Source organism: Impatiens glandulifera, chromosome 3 (genome assembly GCF_907164915.1).
Source record: "Impatiens glandulifera chromosome 3, dImpGla2.1, whole genome shotgun sequence".
Classification (NCBI taxonomy): Eukaryota; Viridiplantae; Streptophyta; class Magnoliopsida; order Ericales; family Balsaminaceae; genus Impatiens; species Impatiens glandulifera.
Genome location: NC_061864.1, coordinates 29,698,963 through 29,725,738, shown reverse-complemented (window position 1 = coordinate 29,725,738; position 26,776 = coordinate 29,698,963). Strand labels below are relative to the sequence as shown.

Sequence of the window (26,776 nt, the reverse complement as noted above, 5' to 3'; positions counted from 1 at the left end):
ACATTGTTTGTTAAAATAAACATCACCAAATTAAAAAAGTTAAAAAAAAACATAGAGAAACAAACATCACGAAAATGAAAGAAAAAAAAAACCTCACACAAAGGCGATCTCAACCATATCCACGTGTGTTGCTGCTCTTAGTGAGTTATATCGCGAGTTAAACCTTGAGTAGTAATTAATGACATTTTAAAGCTGGAACATTTCTCTCTTTTTGGTGTAGCTTTTTAACTTTTTTTCACACTTCATTTAATATTTTGAAAAATAGACACCGCCCTATAAATTCTCCTTATGTCTACATTTTGATAATGCATTCTTCTCAATAGACATTATCCTAATACAAAGTACCCCACTTCAATGATAGATCTAAGCTCTTGCAATATTTGAATTTAAAAACAAAATCCAACTTAATTTGTTTTCTTTTTAAAAAGTCCTAGATCAAACATTCTCTAACCTAACTAGCTAATTGAATAATTTTGTATACCAAAAAAAAACAAGATTGAACATTAATTTAGTAATCAATACATGTAGCAAAATTAAGTATAAAACATTAATTATGTTTTTTGTTTTTGAAACGCTAGAAACTTTTCATGAGTTCCACAATAATGAAGATCACATTTTTGTAGAGAAACAAATCAATAAATTTGATATAAGTTGCCCTAAAGAATCCATAAAAGTTACCAAACAAATTAAACAAGTAAAACATAAATCTAAGGTCGGTCAAGATTCTCAAAGGTGCTAAATTCGACGTGGATCTAAATGTCCTTTTCATGTCAGAACTCAAATCTCGACGCGTTTTTGTATCGCATTCAAATTAAAAACCATAAACAAAATAGAAAATGACTATATACACAACAACATAGAAATCTTATTATTAATTAATTAAAACTCTATACATATAATTATTATTAATTAAAAGTTAATTAATTAACCGGTCGGAATTTATGCCTACATGAATGACAAGTGATCTCCATGCAAGACGAGTCAACTCGGCGAGTAGCTTTCTCTTTCATTAACTCAGCCCTTTCAACTTCTTCCCTAGCCCGTTCCCATACCCGTTTAGCTCGGGTGAATTCAGATCTTGCAAGTTCCATTTCTCTCCTCGTCATCTCTCTCACTCTCTCTGCGTAAGCCTTCTCCGCCGCCGCCAGCTGTATCTGCTCCGCCGCCTGCCACCTCAGCGCCTCCACTGAAAGTGGGTCCCGATTAGCTGGCCGTGGAGGCCTCTTCTTTGAAGGGGCTCGAACACAGATTGAAAGTTGGAGGTCTAAGGAGGGACCCATTTCAAAGGGATCGGATGGAGAAGACGGCGGTGATCGGAATTTGAGTGGTGGTTGGATCGGTGTCGCCGCCGTTTGCCATGGAGGGATTCTGGTAGAAGAAGAGGAGGAAGTTGGCCGGAAGAATTGGAGCTCCCTATGATCATGATCCATGAAAATAGGGCAAGAAAGAGAGAAGAGAGAGAAGAAGAAATTAGGGTGTTTGAGAGGTCAGTGGCGTGGGTTGTAAATATATATAGACAACACTCACGTACAATTCACGAAGATGGCACACCATAAGAAAGGAGGAACTTTCAAGAGGGACATAAACTTGAAATGTCATATTTAACCTTCTCTTGTCTTTATTTGTTTGGAAGTTGTGACCAATTTGTGTATTGTAATTTGTAATTTCATTGAAGCTACTAGCTAATTAGTTTCATCTTCATTTCACCTAATTTTTTAATTATGAGTTATCTAGTGTGTTTCTTTTGATAGTTTGTTTAGTGTTTCTTCTATGATTTTTTTGGGTTTAGAATGATATCTATCTCTTTTTTTATTTTACTTTCTTATTGCAAAATGTTGTCTATCTCTTTTTTTATTTTACTTTCTTATTGCAAAATGTTGTTTTTATGACGGAAAAGAATCTACATAAAGGTTGTATTGGGCTTTTAACAATTTATTATATATATCTCAAATTTTTAAAAAGAGAAATGATAGAAAGCGGGAAAATTTTGACAGAAATTTGTAGGGAAATGATGTGTCATTCATCCATTAGATTAAAAATGTAATAGGAGAGAATTTTAAAATTTCAATCCAATGGAGGGATGACACATCATTTCCTTACAAATTCCTGTCAAAATTTTCCCGCTCTATCATTTTCCTTTTAAAAATAATAATAGTTGTCTAGTGGCTAATATATGTGACAAATTTTTGAATCACACTTTCGTTTGGATTCTCTCAATTTCTTGATCCGTAAACGTTTATGATCATACCATGAAAGGAATTGTCCTCTCACCCTTTAAAAATATTAGTCATACTTTTTGATATATATGTAAAATTTGTTTTGAAAGTTTGAATAGTACTAAATATAGAAAGTATTAATTTGTTGCTATTTTCGTGTTCAATGTATAAGTTGTAACAATTTTTATATAGTGACGGTATACTTGTATGTAGTGAAAGGCATAAAATTATTGGATCATGGTCGTTATTGGGGAAGAAGGGATTTTTTTTAGGATTCTACCATATATATATATAGGATTGAGAAGGACCACTCACTATCATATATAGTTTCTATTCTTGACAGTTATGGAGGGACTTTCTTTACTTATTTGAAAGTATGAACTTAGATCAAAATATTCATGGGCAGGGTGATGCAAAAATCGAACGCGAATAGCCACATTGTGTTGTGCCAATGGGATATTTAGGTATAGAGCTACTCCTCAATAATACGAGATATTAGTATACATATGTTAACTCAAAAAAATATTAATCGACACACATGAATTTTTTAAAATCGACATTTGGTTATAACAATATAACCACGATGGAATGTGGTTCTAATTTTTTACAAATCCATAGTTATAAGTAGTTTGAATGTTTTCATATATTTATTTTAAGAACTTTATTTATGTAGTTTTAAAAAAAAGTACAAATAGATAACTGATTAACCGAACATTTAGCCAACAACTTGATTGTCAATTTGATTGTCGATATCAAGAATATTGTATAACCAAGTTAATTCGTTGTAAGTGAGATTAGTTATAAAACCGAATCATAAACATCCTTACTAGATATTAGTCTCGCTTCTATTAAAAAAAGGTTTCAAGTGGAAATAGAGAGTAAATTTGATTATGTTGGGACTTTTCGGACTATGAAAGGCTATCAATATCAATGTAATATTGCTTTTTTAAAAATATCTCATAGAGATTATGAGCCATCTCTTTCAATTGAACAGCTACAAACCATATATATATGAAGCACTAAGCATTAATTTCTTAAACTTTTATTTCTTTTGACCATTACCCATATTTTCTTTAGCTGTTTTTCTTATTATTTTCTTTAATATGATAATAAACTTAATATATATGTATGTAACGTGTCATTGGGGGTACAATACCCGACAAAGAATGAATGGGGACTAGGTCTATCCATTTGCTATTACTAGAACAAAATTTTTGTTATGAAACAAGCATTTTTTTTTTAAATAAAAGAGAACTAGCCTGACACCTCAAACGCCATGGACTCCTGTTTAAACTCAAAACACTTTCCAATGGAATTGAACTCGTGACATTTTGGTTTCTTAAGCCGACTCTTACCACTGAACTACCTTAGTGTGATGTTATGAAACTAAACATCTTAATTTGAGCTATCTCCAATAGATTCACTCAATCATCATTAAAAGTTTCTAATGACATGTGTTCCTTTCCCATATTGATGATATCTCTTGGTCGAAGATCTAAAAATTTAGACTTAGGGATATTGTCCCAACGTCTTATAGTTTTGGTAATGGCATAAACACATTCCTTTGACTAGACCCCTAGCATGAGCTAGTATTAGTAACGCTTATAAGAAGGTTACCATGAACATTTAGAGCTGAAAATGGAACAATTATTTACTTAGGGAAACAAGTTAAGAACCCTTAACACCCTTTTAGACTTTATGTAAATGAAACGTTGATTCTACTTAGAGTTTAGAGTTAATGCATATTTTGGACTTATTTAGTTTTTAAGATTTTATGTGTTATTTTATAAATATAATGTAATATAGGATTTTAATACTAAAAGTTTAATATAATTACGAGATTTTTGACAACGTTATAATAGATTGAACAAACATCATTATATCTCGCAATCTTTCTTTTATTTTATGTATTTCTCTTAGTTTTATTTATTTTATTTTATGTATTGTTATTAAATAATGTGGTTAATCAAATCAATAATTGATATCGAATTGTGTTTTTTGAATTGATCTACCAGCAACGTTAGAGAAGAGAGGATGAAGCTTGCTTACTAGTCGAAGCTTTAGACGAGTATGAATTTCTAGCAGCGACAAGAGAAAAACAAGTCTTCCATTTTTCATTGTTTGCTAGAACAAGATAAACAAACAGAAGGAGAAAGAAAGCTGTAAGGTCTTGTTCTTCTCTTACAGAAAAATAAAAAAATAAAAAAGATATATTTTTATTAAGAAAAAAAATTATATTTGTACAGTTAGATGTATAAACTAATAAAAAATTATTTAAACCGTATCTCCAATTAAAAAATTGACTCATTTAGCATTCGTAAATAAACAGATTTAAATTTTTTTTAAAAAAAATTATATAATTATTAATTAAATATTATTTTTTTCTCTTTTTCATTTTTTTTATCAATTAATTAATCAATTTCTTTCTATATTTTCTTTTATTAATTAATTAATTAATTTCTCTCCATCTATATATCTATTTTTTTTCATTCTATTTATCCATGAGTTAGTGTTTGATATTTGATTATTTTAACTTTATTTCTTTCGATTATATATTTTTAATTATTTTAAAATTATATGGTCTCTTTAAAAAGATAATATTTGAATATTACAATAATTCATCTCTTTAACAACAAAAGATCATTTAATACCAAAAACATCAAATCCAACCATACCAAAAAAGTAATAATCAAGATTATACAAAAAAAAAAAAAAAAAAAAAATTAAAAATAATAATAACTCAATGATTTTGTTTATTATTATTATTATTATTATTATTATTATTATTATAAAACTCAATAAAAAACTTAAATAGAAAGATTAATAATTTTATTTTTTATATTAAAGAAAATAAAAAAATTACAAAGAAAAAGAATTAAAAATAAATAAATTAATTAATAAATTAATAAAAAAAAATAAGATATAATATATACATTTAAATGAACTTTTATTAATTATACATTTAAATGAGTTAAATGAGTTTTTTTTTTATTAACATTATTTTATTTTAATTTAAATACTGTTTTTATACCATAATTAAATGAAAGATATTAATTACGATTTGATGTGTCATATTTTACCTGACACTATTATTTTTTACTATACGAAGCTTGTCTGCATGGCCTCATTATTCCGTGGGGGCTCTAGGTCTTTTTCAAACCTACTAATTTGAGAAGAAAACAACACTAATAATAAACAAATCCATTAACATGGGATGACAATACTCTCTTTTTTGTTTTTTAAAACTAAATCTCAATGATTTTTTTAAGTATTCAACAGTTTTTTTTTTCAGAGAGAAGGCGCTATTGGATTAAAGATGATAATTAATAACAGTGGTCTCAATCCACGGTGCAATTCAAGTCCAATAACAACTAGCTAGGGTTCCCTTTCACACATGAAAGAAAACAAAATATTTGGTGATTAATATTTTTCTTAATTAATTATATATTACTGATTAGTATGTATACTTTTCCTAATTTTATGTTGATTTCTCTCTTTATATATATATTGTGAATTAATTAAGGAAGTTAGTTTTTTCCTCAATTCAATTTAAGATAGTCTTAGTATTAATACAATATGTGATATTTAATTTCTTAAACAAGATTTTTGTTACTTGAATTACTTAGTAGATTTATCTTCTTATATTTTGTAACTTATCAATAAATAGAAGATTAATTAGAACATTTGAATTTATAATGAATAAATACATCTATGATTAATAATATTGTCTTGGGTACTTTTCTATTCAATTCTTTACTTCTTTATACAAGTTTATGTTTATTGGTTGTTAATGTTTTATAGTTCAGATTTTACCAAGTAGTACAAGAGAAACAAAATGGAAAACATAAATAACAACAAATTCATGTGCATTCAACTAATTAACAACAAATTGTAAGCAACACTTACCATCATAAATATTATTTGAATACATAGAAATCAAATTAATACTCAAAATGAAAAATAAAAAGTACGATATAGCTAGATCAAAATCAGAATAAGGTCGTCGTCAAGATTCAAGAAGATTCATATAAAATATCTCTAGCAGAGGTGAACAGGGAGCTAACCAAACCAATGAGATAAGCATAAAGCTTATAATCATGCATACAAATTGTGATGTACTTAATATAGTTTATATTTTAAAGATGATGTTAATTGTGATATTTCACAACTTATTACTAAATATACAAATTGTATATTTGAAATAATAACTTTTGTTTCTATTAAAAGTGACAACTCACATACATAAAATTTAACCAAAAGAAGTATGAAGTGAAGAAGAAGAATATTTAATTGGTTTGGATAGTTTGGCTTTTATGGATGAGTGGATAACAATTTTTCTTTATAAGGATAAAATAAATAACACAATTCTTTATTTTATTTATTGTTGTTGTGAGACTTGTAAAAGGTTTGATTTGTATATTGTACTATAGTCTCCAGAATAGCTTGGTGTGAACATTTTGGTTAAACATTATAATATTTTATATATAATTTCAAGATAAATAGGGGATGACCTTCTATGCTAAAAGAAAAATATTGTTTTTGGTTAAATTTATAATTAGGTGTCTTATTAATTCAAATTTCAATAAATTAATTATAATTTTGTTTGTAAGGTAGAAAGTTAACCTAAAACAAAATCATGAATTAATTATAATATATACATCTAATGATTGCAGTCTTTGTTGTTAGAAATGATTCACCAATTGTGATTCAGTTATTGTTTTAATATTATAAAACTTTATCAAATAATTTAAATGTCACAAATTCATTTTTTAACTTAAAAATATATTAAATTTAACTTGAAGATTATGTCTGCAGTGTTGGCTTCTTAAATTAAAAAAAATGTTCAAGTTTTTTATTTATTTATTTACCATTTTATAAATGTAATTTGACAAGTTTTTACCATTTATTTTTATGTCTCTGGTAAGAAATGGATCAATCAAATAATTTCATCCCTTTAAGAAATATTACATCAATCATCAATAATTTAACTCAGACCAGAAGATATATTATATATTTAATCAGTACTAGTCATTATTAAAGGGGTAGTGATTCAATTAAAAGACATGGACAAATAATGATTAAATAAATTGTAGGTATTGACACATATCATAACTATAAGCAATCTTAACTTGTAGGATTATTTGCTTTCATTGTCATGAGCATCATATATTTGTCACTATCTTAGAATAGTAATATTGAATTTTTGCCCTAAGAATACTTTTAATTAAAACATATGGAATATTCAAAACTTCAGGTCTTAAATTTTAAAATGACACCATCACAGCAAGAAAAGGTGTACCAAATCCCTTTTGTCCCAATCAAATTATAATAGTAACACTTTGAAATTACAATGAAATTCATTGCTTGAACTCAACTAAATGATTATGATGGATCAAATCTAATAGTCTGAGATCATAATTATAATCCTTTCTGATTCAAATTGGTTTGTTTAAGATAATTTGTATGTAGTGACTAATAGTTATCATGAATAATATGAGTGAAAAATCTCCTCGTGCTCCCATAAGAACTATGAGTATTTTCTGTCCAAAAAAATAACAAAAACAAATAAATATATAATATTTTTAATATATTTATTTATCAATTATTTATAAGACTTAACTTTATTTTTTTTTATAATAATATGAATTTTTAATATATTAAATACATACAAATATAATTTTACCATAGAAATTGTTTTTTAGAAATATAATATAAGTGGTATTTTCCAATAAAAAATTGAAACCAAACAAAAACACGAATTAGATTAAAAAAAAATCTCAGAATAGAATGTGACAATTAGAATGATAACTCTACTCCTGCGGTCTCAATCCACCCTATTTTTGTAAAGTTAAACTAGTCAAATTGTTTAAATCGAATCGAAACGGTATAAATTTAATTGAAATTAATCGTACTAACAAAATCGAATATCGAATGACCGACTTTTTATGAAACTGTTAAAACCACAGTTTAGTAGCGGTAAAATTGTCAAACCTACTATCTTGAAATTAAAAAATATATATAAAATTTAAGTACAACTTATAATTGAAAAAAACATTTCTCTTAAAAATCAATAATCAATTTTCAAATCTTTAAGTTACATAATTATTTGCTTTTCAAAATAAATATATAAAATGATTTTTGTTTTTTTCAAAATCAATTTCAAAGTATAATTGTATTATTTCGCAATATTTTTTTTTTTGAATCTGATAAAACTACATAAATCGAAACTCAGGGTTTAAAATATTTTAAAACCAATTTCAAATATCTGGAGTACAACCTGACTTATTATTTAATTAAACATTAGTTGTATTATTTTTGTCATTTTTTTGCATAGAGAAAAGCCCATGATAGTTTTCTTAGTAGCCTATCAAGTACCAAAAGGTCCAATACCAATAATTTTCTCACTCTTTCTACAGCCCAAGGAATATGAGCCCACAATAATTCCTTCAAAACCTTTTAACTAAGGTTGTTCATAAGTTCAATTCGACTTTTAGTTATTCAATTTATTTGGTTTTTTTTTTTTCTTTCCGAGTTGCAACCCAACTTGTAAATGAAATCGAAAACCATAATTGAATTCAATTTGATTTAAAACACATTACGTAATTTAAATTCGAATTCTATAAATTCGAATTCACCAAATATTGAATACTACTGATAATCATGCAAAATTTAAATCTCAATTTGTAAATATAACAATATTTAGTCTCATTTTAATATTTTGATTTATTTTTTTGGTGTGATTTTAATATTTTGATTTGGTGCCCCACCCAAAATTCTTTTGCCAAACTAAAGCAAATAAATAAATGGGACTAATCATGTCACTTGTTCATTTCCATTCAAATTTATTGCACGTTTTTTTTTTTTTGTGCAATGCACTTATTTATATAATAAATTGACAATTCAAGTATATAATTCATTATACATTTTTTTATATAAATATAATTTCTATATTAGGATTATCTTTTAATGGGTCCGGCATTAAACCTTCATCTCATTAATATTTTATTGTTAAAGGCACATTGGGCAATAATTGTCCTTGAATGTTAAGATTAATTGTTGTCATTTTAAAGAGTAAATGTCATAACAAGTTCAACATGGTTTGATACAAAACTCATCTAAATTGTCAACAACATGACATCGAGAGTGAAAAAAAATGCAAATCCAACTTAAACCATGAGAACATCGGATAATCGGGTGATTATGTATCAATCTTCTTTGTAGTTATAAGTTTACCTAGTCATTTTCAAACATATTTTGTGCCACTTTGATCTTATAGGCTTCCCTTTTGTAATGCATTTTTATCCTTATATTTTCATTCTTATCTACTATAATTTTAATGGGTTGGACTTGTTTTCTAAAGTAGTACTTTTGAAGCACCTAGGTTGATCAATGAAACTAATTAAGCATCCATGTCTTTCTAGCCATAGTTTCCGCTTCTAAAGCGATGACTAATTCCCCTTCCTTAGGGTGTACCTCGGACCCAATTATCGAATGTTGGGTTAATCCTATCTTTTCGGAATCCTCTAAAGATTTCAAAAGATTAAGATGATCATAATCCTCCTCAGTCGTCATGAGGCCTTCTTGATCTCAGCAACGTGTCCCCTCAACACACCTTGTTCCTCAATAATATTTAAGGCTATAGATTTGGGTTCACATGTCGTATCATGACATGAGGCAATTCGTCTATCGAAGTGTCCTTCATGGCGGATGCACTCAGCGGGCTACGGTGGGCAGTAGCCCAGTGTGATTTTTTTTTTTTTTTTTTTTTTTTTATATATATATATATATAATATCTATTATATACAGCTGGCTAAAATATAATATTTTATATAAGAATATGATCTATCTATAATAATATATATTATTATTATATTATATTAAATTATATTATTATTATATTATATTATATTTTTTTTATATTCATACTTAAACTTTCATATTTTATTTATTTATTTAGAACATAATCAATTTAAATTTATATGATTATTTGATTTAATTTCTCTACAACTATCCTTGTCTCTCTTTTGAATTTCTCGGTTAGTTTTCTTTAACCTTTCTCAATTAATTTTGTTTATAACATAAGATTGTATAAATTATATATTCTTATTTTAATTCTATATTTTTGTTAATAGGATTACAATGGATAATGAAAGGAGTAAAAAAAAGAAAGACATTACTGTCGTTTTTCAAACATAAAGAAAATTCATCTACATCTACGGTTAACGAGGTAAATCTTCAATCTTATGCATCTAATACGGAAGAAGAACAACCTGTTTTAAATTTTCCAAGGGTTGAAATTGATCTTAATAATCTTGAACGAGATCCCGCAATTCGGATTCCTATATGGCAACATCCAATAAATCAACAAGATGAAATTAGGCGGTCTTATATTAGAATGGGTCCGTATCAACCTAAGTTAGATGAGTATCCAAGAACTAAGTTTGGATCACAAACTCAGTATCGTAGATTTCAATACTCGTGGTTTGAAAAGTTTCTTTGGTTAGAGTATTCTTCATCAAAGGATTTAATATTTTGTTTTCCTTGTTTTCTTTTCCAAAAGAAATCACCTATTAATCCTTCATTCACTATTGATGGATTTAATAACTGGAAAAGGGTTAACGATGGAGTTAAATGTCCACTTTTAATTCACGTGGGAGGTCCTACTTCCTCACATAGTAATTCAGTGAAATGTGTTGAAGATTTGATGAAAGTAAGTGGACATATTGACAACATATTGAATGCCCAAAGTTTAGATGAAGTTCAGAAAAATCGATTACGACTTAAGACGACAATTGAGAGTATTCGATGGCTTAGTTTACAAGCTTGTGCATTTAGAGGTCATGATGAATCTTCATCTTCTAAAAATCGTGGTAATTTTATAGAGATGATAAAACTTATGGGTCGATTGAATGTTAATATTGGTGATATAGTATTAAAAAAAGCTCCAAGAAATGCAACATATACTTCACCAACTATTCAGAAAGAAATTTTGCATATTTTTGCAAATAAAGTAAGAAAAAAAATACGTGAAGAAATTGGAGATGCGAAGTTCTGTATTTTAGTTGATGAAGCTAAAGATATTTGAAATAAAGAGCAGATGTCAATTATTTTGAGATTTGTTGATTGTTTGGGTATTTTACGAGAGCGTTTCTTTGATATTGTTAATGTTCCAAATACTACTGCTTCAACATTAAAGAAGAGCATATCAGATGTTCTTTCTCGACATAATTTGAATGTCACCAATATGAGAGGGCAAGGGTACGACGGTGCTAGTAACATGTCTGGTGCTTGGAATGGACTTCAAGCTCTATTTCTTCGAGAGTGTCCATATGCATATTATATACATTGCTTTGCTCATAGGTTGCAATTAGCATTAGTTGGAGCTTCTACAAAAGAGATTTCTGTTTGGCTATTTTTTTCAAAATTATCCACCATTATTAATCTTATTGGTTGTTCCTCCAAATGGCATTCTGAGTTACATTCTGTTCAAACTATTGAAATTGATCGTATGATTACTTCGGGTGAACGGGATACTGGTAAAGGAATGAATCAAATTGGTAATTTACATCGAAGTGGATCAACTCGATGGAGCTCTCATTTTGAATCTATTTGCAGTTTAATTGATATGTTTGGTGCAACTATTTCTGTTCTTGAAAGTATTGTGGAAGAAGGATCGTCTAGTTCTTTACGTGGAGAAGCATGTGGTTGTTTGATAACTTTGAGATCTTTTGAATTTGTTTTCACACTTTATATGATGCAAAAAATTATGGGAATTACAAACCTGCTTTGTCAAGCTTTGCAAAACAAATCTCTTGATATTGTAAATGCCATGGATCTAGTATCAACTACTAAAGCACTACTTTTCAATTTTAGAGAAGAAGGATTTGATCATCTCCTAGAATACGTGCAAATGGTTTGCACACAACATGACATTGAAATTCCGGATCTGAATGCTTCATACAAAAGTGCAACAAGACGTTCATGTCAACAAAAAGATTTGTTGACAATTCAACAACACTATCATTTCAATATCTTCAATTCAGTGATAGATTTTCAACAAGAAGAGTTGAATTCCAGATTTAGCGATGAGGCAGTAGAGCTCCTTAAACTTAGTTCTGCTTTGGACCCTAAAGATAATTTTAAATCATTTAAAGGTGAAGATATTTGCAAATTGGCTGAAAAGTATTATCCAGGAGACTTCAGTGAACAAGAAATGCATTATTTGAGATCCCAACTTCAGCATTATAAAATTGATGTTTCTCGTAATGAGAATTTTCAAAATATGTCTTCCATCATTGAATTGTGTCGCGGATTAGTTGAAACAAATAAGTCATCAAATTATAATTTGATTGATAGATTGATTCGACTTGTTTTGACTTTACCAGTTTCTACTGCCACTACAGAAAGATCATTTTCAGCAATGAAACATGTGAAAACTATTCAACGGAATAAGATGGAAGAAGAGTTTTTAGCCGATACTATGATAATTTATATTGAACGAGAGCTTGTTGAAGATATTGATTCAGATTCTATAATAGATGAATTTTATTCTATAAAAAATAGAAGGTTGCAACTTAAATAATATGTAAAAGTTTGTTAAATCTTATATATTTTATTGTCTTATTTTTACATTTTCAATAATACGAGATAATTTTTATATATATAAATTTGTTATTAAATCGGGTATTTCGTTCATTTCTTAGATCTTTTATATTTATTTTATTTTATTAGGGGTATTTATTGATAATTTTAATTACTAAAAAATTAAAATCAGCCCAGTCAAAAAATAAATCCTGGATTCGCCCTTACTGGCATCTATGGGTATAGGGTTAGCTTCCATGGGACATACGGGAGATCTCTAAGAAACCTTACACATTGATTGTGTAGGTAGTGTTTCATTCTCATGATAGATTTTTTCATTCTTGATTAATTCTTCTCAATGAATGAAATAACCAAAGAGTAAAGTCAACCGTGTCATCTTTGAGCATACAACTTGTTTAAAACGGGACCAAACCCACACCTAATCTATTTTCACAAAAAGCATAAATTAGCTAATACATTGCTCCTAACAAAACAGATAGTATATTGCTCTTCTCTCTTTTGATCCTTCCCTTTTATAAATATAATGCCTAATTTATAGACATTAAATAAGACTATATAATTATAATAATATTATCATACTATTTAATATTATTGATTAATATTATTGATTGTGATAATATATAACATATTATATCTTAACATTTTTTCTCAAACTCAAAAATGAAACAAATTTAACGACATGAGATTAAAGAAGAAATTTTAAAATATTTATGATATATAATCTTCAAACTAAATAAAAAAATCATAATAAATATGGTGCATAATTAATACACCTTGATTTAGAAGTAGATGTAACAAAAGATAGTCACCAGTGTGATGCTATTAGACTATTGACATTGATTTACTCTTGCGCTAAAAAACTTCTATAGTTGACGCAATGCATAACAACTATGCCGTTATATCCAAAAGAAGGACACCTATCAACCAAATGCGACTGTTGAAGGTAAAATAACATTGTTAGTTTATCAACCGGTTAACTAAATAATAGTGTAACATGTAAAAACATATGATAGAGTTCAACAACAAACAGACATGGAAATAGACTATTTATTAAAACAACTAAAATATAACTATGAGACTATAATAGCCAATGAAAAAAATTAATATAAGAATTAGAAAGAAAGAAAAATTAGTCACCTCCTCAAATGACTAAATGGTCAATTATTATTTAAAGTTCGAACTTGTAGAGTTTTTAACTTAAGGTTCAAACTTTGAGTTGAATATTAACTGTATTATCTGGTCCAATATTTTAGACGTAACTGTAGGCATAATATTAGCTGTATTATTTGTTCAAATATTTTTGACATAATTATATGCATAATTTAGGGAGATAGTTATGGTATTTTTTTGTATATATATGAGTTGTTTCACACTGTAGAGATCAAAAAAATATGCATACACTTTTTCAATATTATGATATAAGAGCTTTCTCGGTGAGAGATTTTATTTTTCTTCAAACTTTTGAACGTTGTTTTTTTCTTTCAACGTCTTCTTTCTCTGATTAACCCTAGTCGACTCTAAACCCTATCCATGACATCTGAACCGACTGATGTAACCTCCTGTACTGCTCGTTATGAGTCTTTCTCTCCATATTACCTTCATCCTAGTGAAGGTATGGGCTCAATTATTAGTCCGATTATATTAACTGGTGATAATTATGATGATCAAAGACGTATGATACGTAATAATCTTCCTGTAAAGAACAAATTAGGCTTCCTTGATGGTGATATCATACCTCCAGTAGCCACTCATCAAGATTTTGCTCAATGGGATATCGTTAATTCGATGCTTCATGCGTGCATTGTGAATACATTGGATGAATCGATCCGGGATCGCATTCGTTATTCAGATAAGGTTAAGGATTTGTGGGATGATCTTCATGAATAATTTTCAATGGGCAATGGTCCTCATATTATGGAGTTTAAGTCTTAGATTACTGAGTGTAAGCAACATTGTAATTCTATTTCTAAATACTATTCAAAATTGCGTTGTTTACATGATGATTTAACTACGATTGAGATTGAGAAGTTGTCAAAGTGCACCTGTGCGATTGCACCTGAGTATACAACGATTCAAAATTATGCTATTCTTCATTAATTTTGTATTGGATTGGATGCTACTAAATTTGGTAATTATGTCTCCTCTATTCAAATAATGGATCCTTTACCTGCACTTAATATTGCATATGATAAGGTTGTTGTTGAGGAATGAAAGTAGATTATTTTAGAAGGGAAATCTATTCCTAGGACTGAGGCTGTCGGTTTTTCAGTCCATATTGCAGTCTTAATGCATCCTAATAGGTCCGACAATGGCTCAAATAAGAGGGTTTGTAGCCATTGTAATAAAAAAATCAAACGAAAGATAGTTTCTTTTGGATTTATGGCTATCCGGAGTGGTATCAAAAACGCCATGCTAAGAGTGATGCTCGTGGTGGTCATGTTGGACAACACCACAACCTGACCACACATTTTAGGTTGCTCCTCGCTACAACACCACGACTCTGGGGTGTAGCCTTGCCTCCTCTCACATGGTAGTTGCCCACTTTAGTGAGGTGTCTACTGGTTTGATTGACCGTGCACATTTTCCGTCTATTTCCGATGAGTATTGGTCACAATTGTTACAAACTGTAAATATCATCAATACTTCTTCTGACAAATTATTGGGTATGTCTTTTTCCAATAATTGGATATTCATACCGGGGCTTAAAATCATATGACAAATAACTTCAATTTTTTTTAAACACTAGCTCAATTAATACTAGTGTTGGTTTACCTAATGTTGTTGCGATCTCTGTGACAAAAATTGGTAGTGTTTTGCTTGATGGATTGTCTCTTGATAATGTGCTACATGTCCCGTCGATGACTTGTAATTTATTATCGGTATCTCAACTTAATGCTTCCCACTGTTTATTATTATTTTTACTGATACACTTTGTGTTATTTAGGACCGCACTTTAAGGAACCTAATTGGAATGGGGGTGCTATCTAGAGGGGTCTATATTTTTTATCCGATTGCGACTCCAACAATTCAAGCTCATGCGGTTTCTAATAAAAGATCTGATGTGTTATGGAACCAACGCTTATGTCATCCCTCTTTGAAAGTTACTTCCGCTTTACCTTTTGTTTCACAGACTTTGAATAAAGGTTGTTCTACGAACTGTTATATTTGTTCTATGAGAAAACAAACACGTGCTACTTCTATTTTTGATTTAGTCCAATGTGATATTTGAGGACCTAACAAGGTTTTATCGAGTTGTGGATCTTGTTATTTCTTACTCTTGTTGATGATTTTTCACGCACTACATGGGTATTTTTGATGCTTTGCAAAAGTTAACTTGGTGCTTTGATTAAGCAATTTTATAATATGGTGAAAACAAAATTTGATAAATGTATTCGCATGTTTCGTTTGGATAATAGTCGTGAATTTACCTCATTGGAATCATTTTTTGACGAAAAAGACATTCTTTTACAAACTTCTTTTGTGTTGATACGGCTCAACAAAATGATAGAGTTGAATGTAAGATTATTCATATTCTTAACGTGGCATGTGCATTATATTTTCAAGCTAAGCTTCTGCGATATTTTTAGGGGAGAATGTGTACTTACAGCTGCGCACCTAATCAATTTTACGCCAACACCTTTGTTGGATCTTAAGACTCCGAATGAATGTCTTTTAGGTAAACCACCACATCATTCTTTCCTTAAGTTTTTTCTCTATTTATGTTATGCCTCCAATTCTCTGTATATTAAAGATAAATTTGACACATGCTCATGTCGTTGTATATTTTTAGGATATTCGTTTGGTAAAAAGGCCTGGAAGTTATATGATCTTAAATCTCAAAAGTTGTTTGTAGGTCGTGACATTTAGTTTTTTGAAGATCAGTTCTCTTACTTGGATTCTATTTTAGATATGGATAAAACTAAATGAGAAAAATATTTTAATCAACCATCATTATGGGTTGATTCAGATGATGACATAGTTATTGACTCTAGGGGGAGTTTGGCCAACCCCTCTCAATCCACAACTATTGCCTCGGTCCTAGAAGAAATGGGTTGTGGCTTGCGTACCAAAATTGTTTCGACTCGTTTTCACAATCATGTGACAAATATAGTGGTTCAACAAAATATAGACCCCCTTCTACTGCATTACCATCACCTTTAGGGACCTCAAATAAGCTCGTTGACATTGCATATTTTGTAAATTATAATAATTTTTCTATCACTCATTGTGTTGTTAGGATAAGGTACAATAATAGTAGGAGAGTTGAATATTGTTGTGCTAATTATCAATTTCAATTCAATTTTAATCATGTTAGAGATTAAAATTTATTTATATTCTTCACAAATCTTCGCAAGCACTTGAACGAATTCAAGTGTTGAAATGCTTGCTCAATTTGAAGCGATAGATAAATGATTATAAGATGCAAAAATGAAATAACACAAGGTGTTTTATGGATGTTCGGAGACAAAACTCCTATGTTACCCCTTCTTCTGTTTCCAGGAGGTTTTTCACTAAAAGACTTTGATTCGTATAGCAACTACACAAACCCAATTAAAAACACATGACTTAACAGCTGTCTATTTCTAAACTCCTAACTATCACTCTGTTGAACAAACAATGACCTATTCAACTTACAATACTGATAATACAATCAGGTAGAATAGTGAACAATAGCTCAGCTTAACTTAGTGAATTATAGAACGATCTTAGCGAAAGTAAACACACAGAGCTTAACATTCAGAGTTCGTAATTGGAAGAGAGTAGAAGAGAGATCAAGAGATTCACCATTGTAATATGATGCCTTTTATATCTGAAGTGTAGCAACGGTCTAATTCGCCTTTTGAATACATGTTAGCTTTCCGTTAGACGTACTCCAGGTGTACAGGAACGTACATAAGAATATATTTGTTGGATCGCGGCGTACCAAATTGTACTACAAAATATTCGTTAGAAAGTGGTGTACTGGAAGGTACAATGCGAGCTAGAGGAATAATCGAGTACGTGACATATAAGCGTATTAAGCTGACTCGACAGACGACTGATAACGAATATTGATGTTTGCTATGTTGATGAGCCTTGCAGATAAGCTAACACTTCTTCAGACGGCTACTGAAGCAAGGTGTCTACTCGCGCTTCTTCAGACCAGAGCGTCTATTGAAGTGATACGTCTACTCGCGCACTTCTTCAGACTAGAGCATCTATTGAAGTGAGAAATCTGCTCGTGCACTTCTTCAGACTAAAGCGTCTGTTGAAGTGAGTCGTCTGTTCATGCACTTCTTCAGACCAGAGTGTTTGTTGAAGTGAGACGTCTGCTCTCGCACTTCTTTAGACCAGAGCGTCTGTTGAAGTGAGACGTCTACTCGCGCACTTCTTCAGACCAGAGCGTATGTTGAAGTGAGACGTCTGCTCGCGCACTTCTTCAGACTGCTGCTGAAGATAGACGTCTCTCAAGCTGTACTTGTGCATACAACATTTACACAACTTAGTTTTGTTTACGAACACATCATTAAAACCATGTCGTATTGATTAAACTTATTCACCTAAGTTCATTTTAATCAACTAAAGCATTTATCTTATTTTGAGTTAATTAATTATTTCTTTCTTAATTAATTTTACTTTTTTCTTTAATTAACTGAATCTAACAAGTGTTATCTAGAAGCTCTTTAAGATAGCAAAGAGCCTTCCTCTTTTATGGAGACCGTTAAATCACCGCAATGGAAAACAACAATCACCGAGGAAATCTCTACTTTGGAATGCAACGGTACTTGGACTTTAACTCGATTGCCTACTAGTAAGCAAGAAATTAGAAACAATTGAGTTTATAAAATTAAACGTACCTCTTCTAGCATGGTGAAACATTATACATCACGCTAAGTGGTTCATGGTAACCGACAACGTGCTGACATTAATTATGCAAAAACTTTTGCTCCAATTGCAAAAATGGGTACGATACATATTTTTCTTGCTGTTACAGCTATTTTTAATTGGGAACTTCATCAGATGGATGTTCATAATGCTTTTTTTGCACGGTAACTTGTCTAAGGAAGTGTCTATATGTCCTCCCCCAGACTATTCTACTCCTTCCGGTACGGTTTGTCGCTTACACAAATCTTTATATGGGTTACGTCAGTCTCCTCTCTAGTGGTTCACTAAATTGTCTTCTACATTGCGATTATATGAGTTTACTCAATCTTATGCTGATTATTCCATATTTAGCCTTATTCGAGATTGTAGACACTCATTTTTCACCCCCCCAATTTTATAGTTTATACTTTTATTAAATCTGAGCCTATAAAATATTTTGAATTCATTCACGGGCTCATAGCACGATTTATTTTAAAGATGGTTATTTTTAGAACAATTGAAGTTTTTGAAAATAATTGATTTTGGATCCTTAATAAGTTAAGGTAATAATTTGTCTATGTTACAACACTTAGGGAAGTTATTATACTTAGAATATTCAAGGTTTTATTTAATTAATTATCTTGGATATTTATAAAAAAAAAGAATTACGAAATATATATTAACGTTTTTATATAAAGTCGTTAGTTATATTTTGTGTATTTTATTTTAATTAGATTAGTTTTATTAATTTGTTAGATTAATCGTATTAGTTGTTAGATTAGTTTTGCGATTTTATTTTTGAAAAAGTTAGTTAGCATCTTATTTATTAATTAGAATTGTTCAAATTACTTATTTGTTTTTTTTAATAAAATATTATTTTTTGTATGATGAAAGGGTGTGTAAAGGGATACCAGTGCAAAAATAAAAAGATAACGATGTCTACACAATCGTGAGAAGCACCTTAGGTTATAAAGAAAAAAAGATGAAGGAAGAAGTTGCCAAGAAAAAAGGGAAGAAGTTACAAACAAATAAGAATTCAACTGTGAGCATGAAGGCTTTGTCATTTTTAATTAAAAATTAAAATGACCAAATATTACATCATTTATTAACTAAAGCTTAAATACCATTAGATATCACTTGACATTTAGTGACATGTCAAGTGGAGAGTGCTCCATTTAAAATATTTTGACATATTTTAAAATGGAAAAATCTTTCCAATGTCAAGGGTGTTAAGTGGGCCTTTGGGCCATAAGGTTTTTTCCTTGTGAATTCCCTATAAATACCCCTCTTAACACCCTAAAAGTGGACCTTGGACTGTCACCTTCACCTTCTTCTCTCTTAGGCTACACATTTTATTCTCTAAAAAATCTGTCCCATTTCTTTCAAGAATCTAAGCAAGAGCTCCAACTAGTTTTGTTGGGTCATAAGCCTCTTGTTTAGAATTTTTATTCCTCTTTGCAAAGAAAGCTGCCCCATTGTAAGCTTATTTGCACAACGTTTATTTATTTATTTTTATTGTTTATTTCTTCTATAGCATAAATCAAATATTTGCATAAGTTTACAATAAATTATGTTTTGGTTTAGTATATTTTTTTTATTCCTACTTGTACATAGTGTATATATTAATTTTTTTAAGCAAAATAAAAAGTAAAAAAAATGTTTTGATTTATTTTTGTATAAAATTAGATCTAGGATTTACTTGTATATGATTAATAATCTAATTATGTTTAAAAGAGAGGAAAATAGAAGATATAAAAAAATTGTTTTGATTTAATTCATCATTTGTATGATATTAGAATTAGGATATAAGACTTTCTAGAAATTTTTATGCAATTTGGGATCCATTTGGATCACCAAATAGTTTGTTAGCTAGTATTAGGTGAAAACCCGACGCTTGCCCTGCTGCAATTGCTGCTGAACCAGGATACCGGCGTTTTCCAGACGACGCTCCATCTGCTGCAACTGCTGCTGAACCAACCTATTGACGCTTCGCAGGCGACGCTTGCTCTGTAGCAGCTGCTGCTGAACCAGGATAATGACGCTTTCCATCCGTAGCTTGCTGCCTTTCTTCAGCTTTTTGGCTTTTATTTTATATTTATATATAGCTTTAGGTTTGTTTTTTCTTTTACTTTTTTTTTTAAATTTGAGGTTTGTGGCTTGTTTGATCCTAGGTTAGAAAAAAATTAAAATTAAACCCTAACTAAAATTGAACCTAGCCCAAGCTTAGACTTAGGATTTTCCTTAGACTTAAGACTTTTTTTTTGAAATTCTTTTAAAATATAAACCCCAAAAATAATAAAATTTTAGACCCATTAAATAATTCACTAAAGTTCTTGAAAATTAATCTAGTCTTAGGCCAAATTAATTTTTGATTAATAACTTGCCTAGTTTTGATTTTTAGGATAACTTTATGTGTGATTATTTGCTTCAGTTTTCTTTTGTCTTTGTTTATTTTTTATTTTTTATTTTTTTATCTCATATAAACATTTTTAATTGTTTTAAATGGAAAAATTCTAAAATGTAAAACGTAAGAAATTTTATAGAAAGACCAAAATTAATTAGTAGAGACTTTAGGGACGTTGTGGGACATAGCGTCTAAAAAACCCTTTCCCACACGTAATCAAACGCCGAACTCACATCTCTTAATTTCCTAATTTTTAAAATTGGGTGGCGACTCTCTAGTCGTGAGGATTAATTAAAATTGAAAAAAAATTAAAGTAGGCCTATGACATACTTACCATTAAAAAACTCTCAATCTCTCCCAGATTCGACGGAAAGGTAAAATATAGAGTTGTCTACAAAACCTCATTTTTAAAATTAAAATTTTTCAAACATTAAAATTGATTCCCCTCACGTTTTCAAAATAAATTTTTTAAAAAGCGTCCCAGAATTTTCAAACTAGTCAATAAAAAAAATATTTTTTAAAAATCGATCACAGTTTTCTAGCGACTCTGCTGGGGACATTCGACATTTGACTTCAAAGTAATTTTGTCCAAGTATTTAAATTTTCTTACTCTTTAATTCATACTCCATGTTGACATTACTTGATTATTTGCATGAGACTTGGAGCTCCAATGTGAAGGTGTGGAAGTATACATCGTTGGATAAAGCTCACACATCTATGTTTTATGTGCTAATGGTAGTCAATGTGAATGACACCCTCAACCCTTGCCTTGAAGGCTTTTATGTGATTTGAGAGTTGAGAAAACACTAGGAAAAAACCCAGATTAACCCTCTCCTCTTTTCAAATATCCCCTACTATTAAAAATGAGGGATTTTGAAATAGAGGTGAGGGGGATGTCCAATTGAGAGCTCCACTTACATCGAGAGATCCCTTTTGGGATAGTATCCTTGTCGGTGGAACATCTCTCTCTTAAGCCATTTCAAACTTTAGAACAAAAAGCCAAAAAACCAATTTTGCCAAGTCGTTGCCTCGTCTCGTCCTGTCGAGCAACAAAGCCACGTCACGAATCCCTTTACTTGACTACTATATATGATAAATACATGTATGCATATAGATATTTCTAGGCGCTCAGTTTATCCATTCAAAGTTTTAAAATTCCATGAAACATGTGAACAATTTCGAAATTTAAGGCTAAATCAAATAATTTCAAAGGAGTAAAATCAAGGAAACCTAGAAAAGCTAAAAGAAGAATCTAATTTAACTAGTTTTCTTTCTTTGTGTCTTTACTACTCAGATTCTAAGCGTAAGATATAATCAAGAAAGACGCGTGAGACACAAAGACGATCGAGAGAGATATAATCAAGAAAGACGCGTGAGACGCAAAGACGATCAAGAGAGACGCATGATGCGTAAAGATGATCAAGAAAGACGAAAAGACTTGAAGATTCGAAGACTTAGACTAGACTTCTTTATGCTTGAAATGTAAATCTCTTTATGAAGATACATGAGCGACATTGTAACGAAAGGATGATGGGTGCTTGCTTTCTTTTCTTATTTTATTTTATGACTTGAGTTTGTGATTTTATCCATAACACTTATGATTTTAATAAAATAACTCATTCTATTTTACTCATCCTTTTCTACATGTTATATATTGTGAATGGGTAAATTGAGCGTCTATTGCGTGTTAGGGATTATGTGTATACGAGCAACGCATTGCTTGTTTTACTTGATAAAGGGATTTGAACTGACTTTGTTCTCTTGAACACAACATACTCATATTCATCATAATTTACAATAACTAACCCACCAAGAAGGTTCAATGAGTCAGTTCATCTAAAGCTAGACGATCTTCGTGATACACTAATACAATTGGGGTAACAACTTGAAGACCTCATAGAAGAAATCGAAACTTATGCGACAATCAAACCCCTTAATCTGAAAAGCTTACAAGAAGAAAGAGAAAGGGTATGCATGGCATTCATGGATGATTGGAAAGCTGCAGAAAGGTCTATTCAAAACAAGATCCAGGTAAGAACGTCAAACTCAAGGACAAAATGGTCATCAAGAGAACTCATTTCTCCTAAACAAAGTCAACAATCATCACAAGCAAGGAGTGCCACTACTGCTCCACCTCGTAGAAAATTTGACGACTTGGGGATGCCATTGTTGAAGGCCTTAAGGAACTTATTGCAGAAGAATTTGATTCAAACGTTAACACCGGAACTCGGGAGAGAAGTAATGGACAAGTTCGCAAATGAGTGGTGTAGATATAACTAGACTAGAGGGCATTCCACTAATTTTTATTTCCCTCTCAAATAGAAGATTGTAGATCTGATCGCCGTTAAGATCATCCTAGTACCTAAGGTTAAAACAAATTGATGACGTCACATACAGCGAGGAGGAAGATCCGTACTTGACGAAACATGCATTCGCTAAAAACAATTCGAACATAAAATCTATCATTTCTAAATTTCATTCACATGCAGAACATTATTTTACTAACTTTAAGTCTGGGGGCACTTAAAACAATGATTTTAACGAAGAAGAAACTTTTGATTATATGTCTTCCAATGAAACGTTTAAATCAGAAATGACCTATGAGATGAGGCAATATCTATATAAACAAGAGGAGAATTTTTCCACTGCAGAAGAAACAATTGAAATAAATCTTAACATAGAAGAAGATCCTCATATTGTTTTAATCAGAAAAAGTTTATTTGATTTAGAACGAGAAAATCTGACTAAACTTTTAAAAGCAACAAATATGTTTTTGCATAGTCTTATAAAGAAATGCTAGGCATTGATCCAAAATCATCCAACACCGTATACCACTTTACGAAGACGCAAAACCGGTAAAGCAGAAGCTCCGAAGAATGAAAGCAAACATCGTGGACAAGATCAAAGAGGAAGTTTCGAAACACCTCGAGGTAGGATTCCTCGAAGTGGTAGATTACCCAGAATGGATCGCCAATGTAGTCCCAGTCGCGAAGAAAGATGGAAAGATCCGAGTGTGTGTAGACTATCGGGATCTCAACAAAGCAAGCCCTAAAGACAGTTTTCCACTACCACACATCGACGTACTAGTAGATCATGCAGCAGGCCATCAACTCCTATCATTCATGGACGGATTCTCAGGCTACAACCAAGTACTGATGGCTCCAAAGGACAAGGAGAAGACAATGTTCATCACAGAAGTCGGCACATTTTATTATCGAGTCATGCCTTTCAGGATGAAGAACGCAGGAGCAACGTATCAACGAGCTGCCACGATGATTCTTCATGATATGATCCACAAGGAGGTAGAAGTCTATTTCGACGATATGATTGTCAAATCAAAAGATCGAGAAGGGCACATCCAAAATCTTGACAAATTCTTACAACGCATCAGGAAGTTCCAACTTAGGCTCAACCCAAAGAAGTGCACATTTGGAGTGACAGCAGGAAAGATGCTAGGCTCTTAATCACGCAAAGAGGAATTGAGGTTGATCCGAGCAAGATAGAAACAATCACGACAATGCCACCTCCACGAAGCGAGAAAGAAGTGCGAGGCTTTCTAGGAAGGATCCAGTATATAAGTCGATTCATATACAAGTTGACTATGACATGTGATCCTTTGTTTAAATTTTTAAGGAAAAATGAAAGATTCGTCTGGGATGACGCTTGTCAGAACGCATTCGAGAAGATAAAGGGATACCTCAAGAATCCTCATATTCTGATGCCACCAAGACCAGGCGTACCACTAATCCTATACTTAACAGTCACAGAAAACACAATGGGTAGTCTACTAGCTCAAGAAAATGAGGAAAAGATGGAAGTTGCAATATACTACATAAGCAAGCGCTTGACAGGCTATGAACTTAATTACACGCCAGTAGAAAATGTGTGTTGGGCCCTATCTTGGGTCACTAAGAGGCTAAGGCATTACATGCAAGCCCACATAGTCAAGTTAGTATCAAGACTCAATCCAGTTCATCATTTATTCCAGAAAACGCTTTTGTCTCCGAGATTAGCTAAGTGGATGATGATGATATCAGAGTACGACATTGTGTACACAGTTCATAAATCTATCGAGGGGAGTGTTGTAGCAGATTTTCTCACAGAACAACCAATCAAAGTTGAAGACGACGAGGAGTTAGCATTCCCAAACGACGAAGTGGTGACTATTAACCCTACAACCTGGAAGCTATTATTCGATGGAGCTTCAGGAAAACAAGGTTATGGCATCGGAATACTACTCATCGATCCTATGGGAATATACAACTCAATCTCAGTCAAGCTCGAATATCAAGTGACGAACAATGAAGCAGAGTATGAAGCATGCATCTCTGTCTTGAAGATTGCTCATGAAAAATGAGCGAGACGTCTAGAAGTAGTAGGAGACTCGAACTTAGTCATTTCACAAGCTAATGGTGAATGGCAAGTCAAGGGAGAGAATCTCAAACCCTACCATCAACACTTATCTACTCTAATGACAAAGTTTGAACATGTGACATTCACACACGCTTTTAGAAGTCAGAATGGATTCGCAGATGCTTTGGCCACGTTAGCAGCCATGACGCAAATCCTAGAAGGAATTAAAATCAAGCCTTTGAAGATTCGTCAGAAACAGAAAAGATACTTCGAGAAGAGGACAATTGACAACACCGAAGTGGCACCCAAACCTTGGTTCGAACCTATACAGAAGTACGTCAAGCATGGAGAGTATCCTTCACATTTCTAGAAGAAAGAGAGGAGAGCTCTATGTCAATACATAACCAACTACGTGCTACTCGCAGGAAAGCTATACCAGCGCTCCTTTGACGATCGGAACATGCTATGCATCGACCAACCTCAAGCAGCACAGATCATGGAAGAAGTACATGTAGGAACTTGTAGCCCACACATGAACGGATCGACACTCGCTAAGAAGATCCTTCGCTTTGGCTATTACTGGCAGAACATGGAACAAGAATGTGTAGAATATGTTAAGAAGTGTCATCAATGTCAAGTTTACGCGAAATTGAAGCACACCTCAACATCTATACTTTACAATATGACCTCACCATGGCCATTCTCAACATGAGGAATAGATATCATTGGAAAAATCTATCCTCACGCTTTAAACGGACACAAATTCATCCTTGTAGCTATCGATCATTTCACAAAGTAGGTCGAAGCTCAATCATACAAGGTGCTCAAGTCGTCACATGTTGCCAACTTCATATGCGATAACATCATTGCACGTTATGGAGTTCCTCAAGCCTTGATCTCAGACAATGGTGGACATTTCCGGGAGAAGTACTCAAAGTACTAGAAGAATACAGGATTAAACACCACAAATCTTCACCTTAACGTCCTCAAACGAACGGCGCAGTAGAGGCAGCCAACAAGAACATCATCACTATCATCAAGAAAATGACTTAGACGTACAAGGATTGGCATGAGAAGCTTCCATACGCCTTATGGGGATACAAAACAACCATTCGAACGTCAACGGGAGAAATGCCATTTGCATTGGTCTACGGAATGGATGTAGTGAAACTTATCGAAATCGAAGTCCCCACTTTAAGAGTTTTACTCGAGACGCGAGTATTGGAAGAAGATTGGTGTAAGTCACGGTACAACCAACTAGCTCTTATAGAAGACAAGAGATTAAACGCGTTATGTCACGCGCAAGCATACCAAAGAAGAATGACCAGAGCTTTCAACAAGAAGGTGAAACCTAGGA

General features: G+C 31.4%; 3 protein-coding genes across 3 annotated transcripts; 2 read left to right on the top strand and 1 right to left on the bottom strand.

Moving 5' to 3' along the window:
* Window positions 1-851: 851 nt before the first annotated feature.
* On the bottom strand, window positions 852-1,480 carry LOC124932747 (protein indeterminate-domain 16-like). The gene has a single exon (XM_047473426.1). The coding sequence runs from the start codon at window positions 1,428-1,430 to the stop codon at window positions 921-923; it is 510 nt and encodes a 169-aa protein (XP_047329382.1). The 5' UTR covers window positions 1,431-1,480; the 3' UTR covers window positions 852-920.
* An 8,882-nt stretch (window positions 1,481-10,362) lies between these two features.
* On the top strand, window positions 10,363-11,301 carry LOC124930132 (zinc finger MYM-type protein 1-like). Its single transcript, XM_047470493.1, has one exon. The coding sequence runs from the start codon at window positions 10,363-10,365 to the stop codon at window positions 11,299-11,301; it is 939 nt and encodes a 312-aa protein (XP_047326449.1).
* A 12-nt stretch (window positions 11,302-11,313) lies between these two features.
* On the top strand, window positions 11,314-13,078 carry LOC124930131 (zinc finger MYM-type protein 1-like). The gene is made up of 2 exons (XM_047470492.1): window positions 11,314-12,478; window positions 13,044-13,078. Exons 1-2 carry the CDS (start codon window positions 11,314-11,316, stop codon window positions 13,076-13,078), a joined length of 1,200 nt encoding a protein of 399 aa, XP_047326448.1.
* Window positions 13,079-26,776: the final 13,698 nt, after the last annotated feature.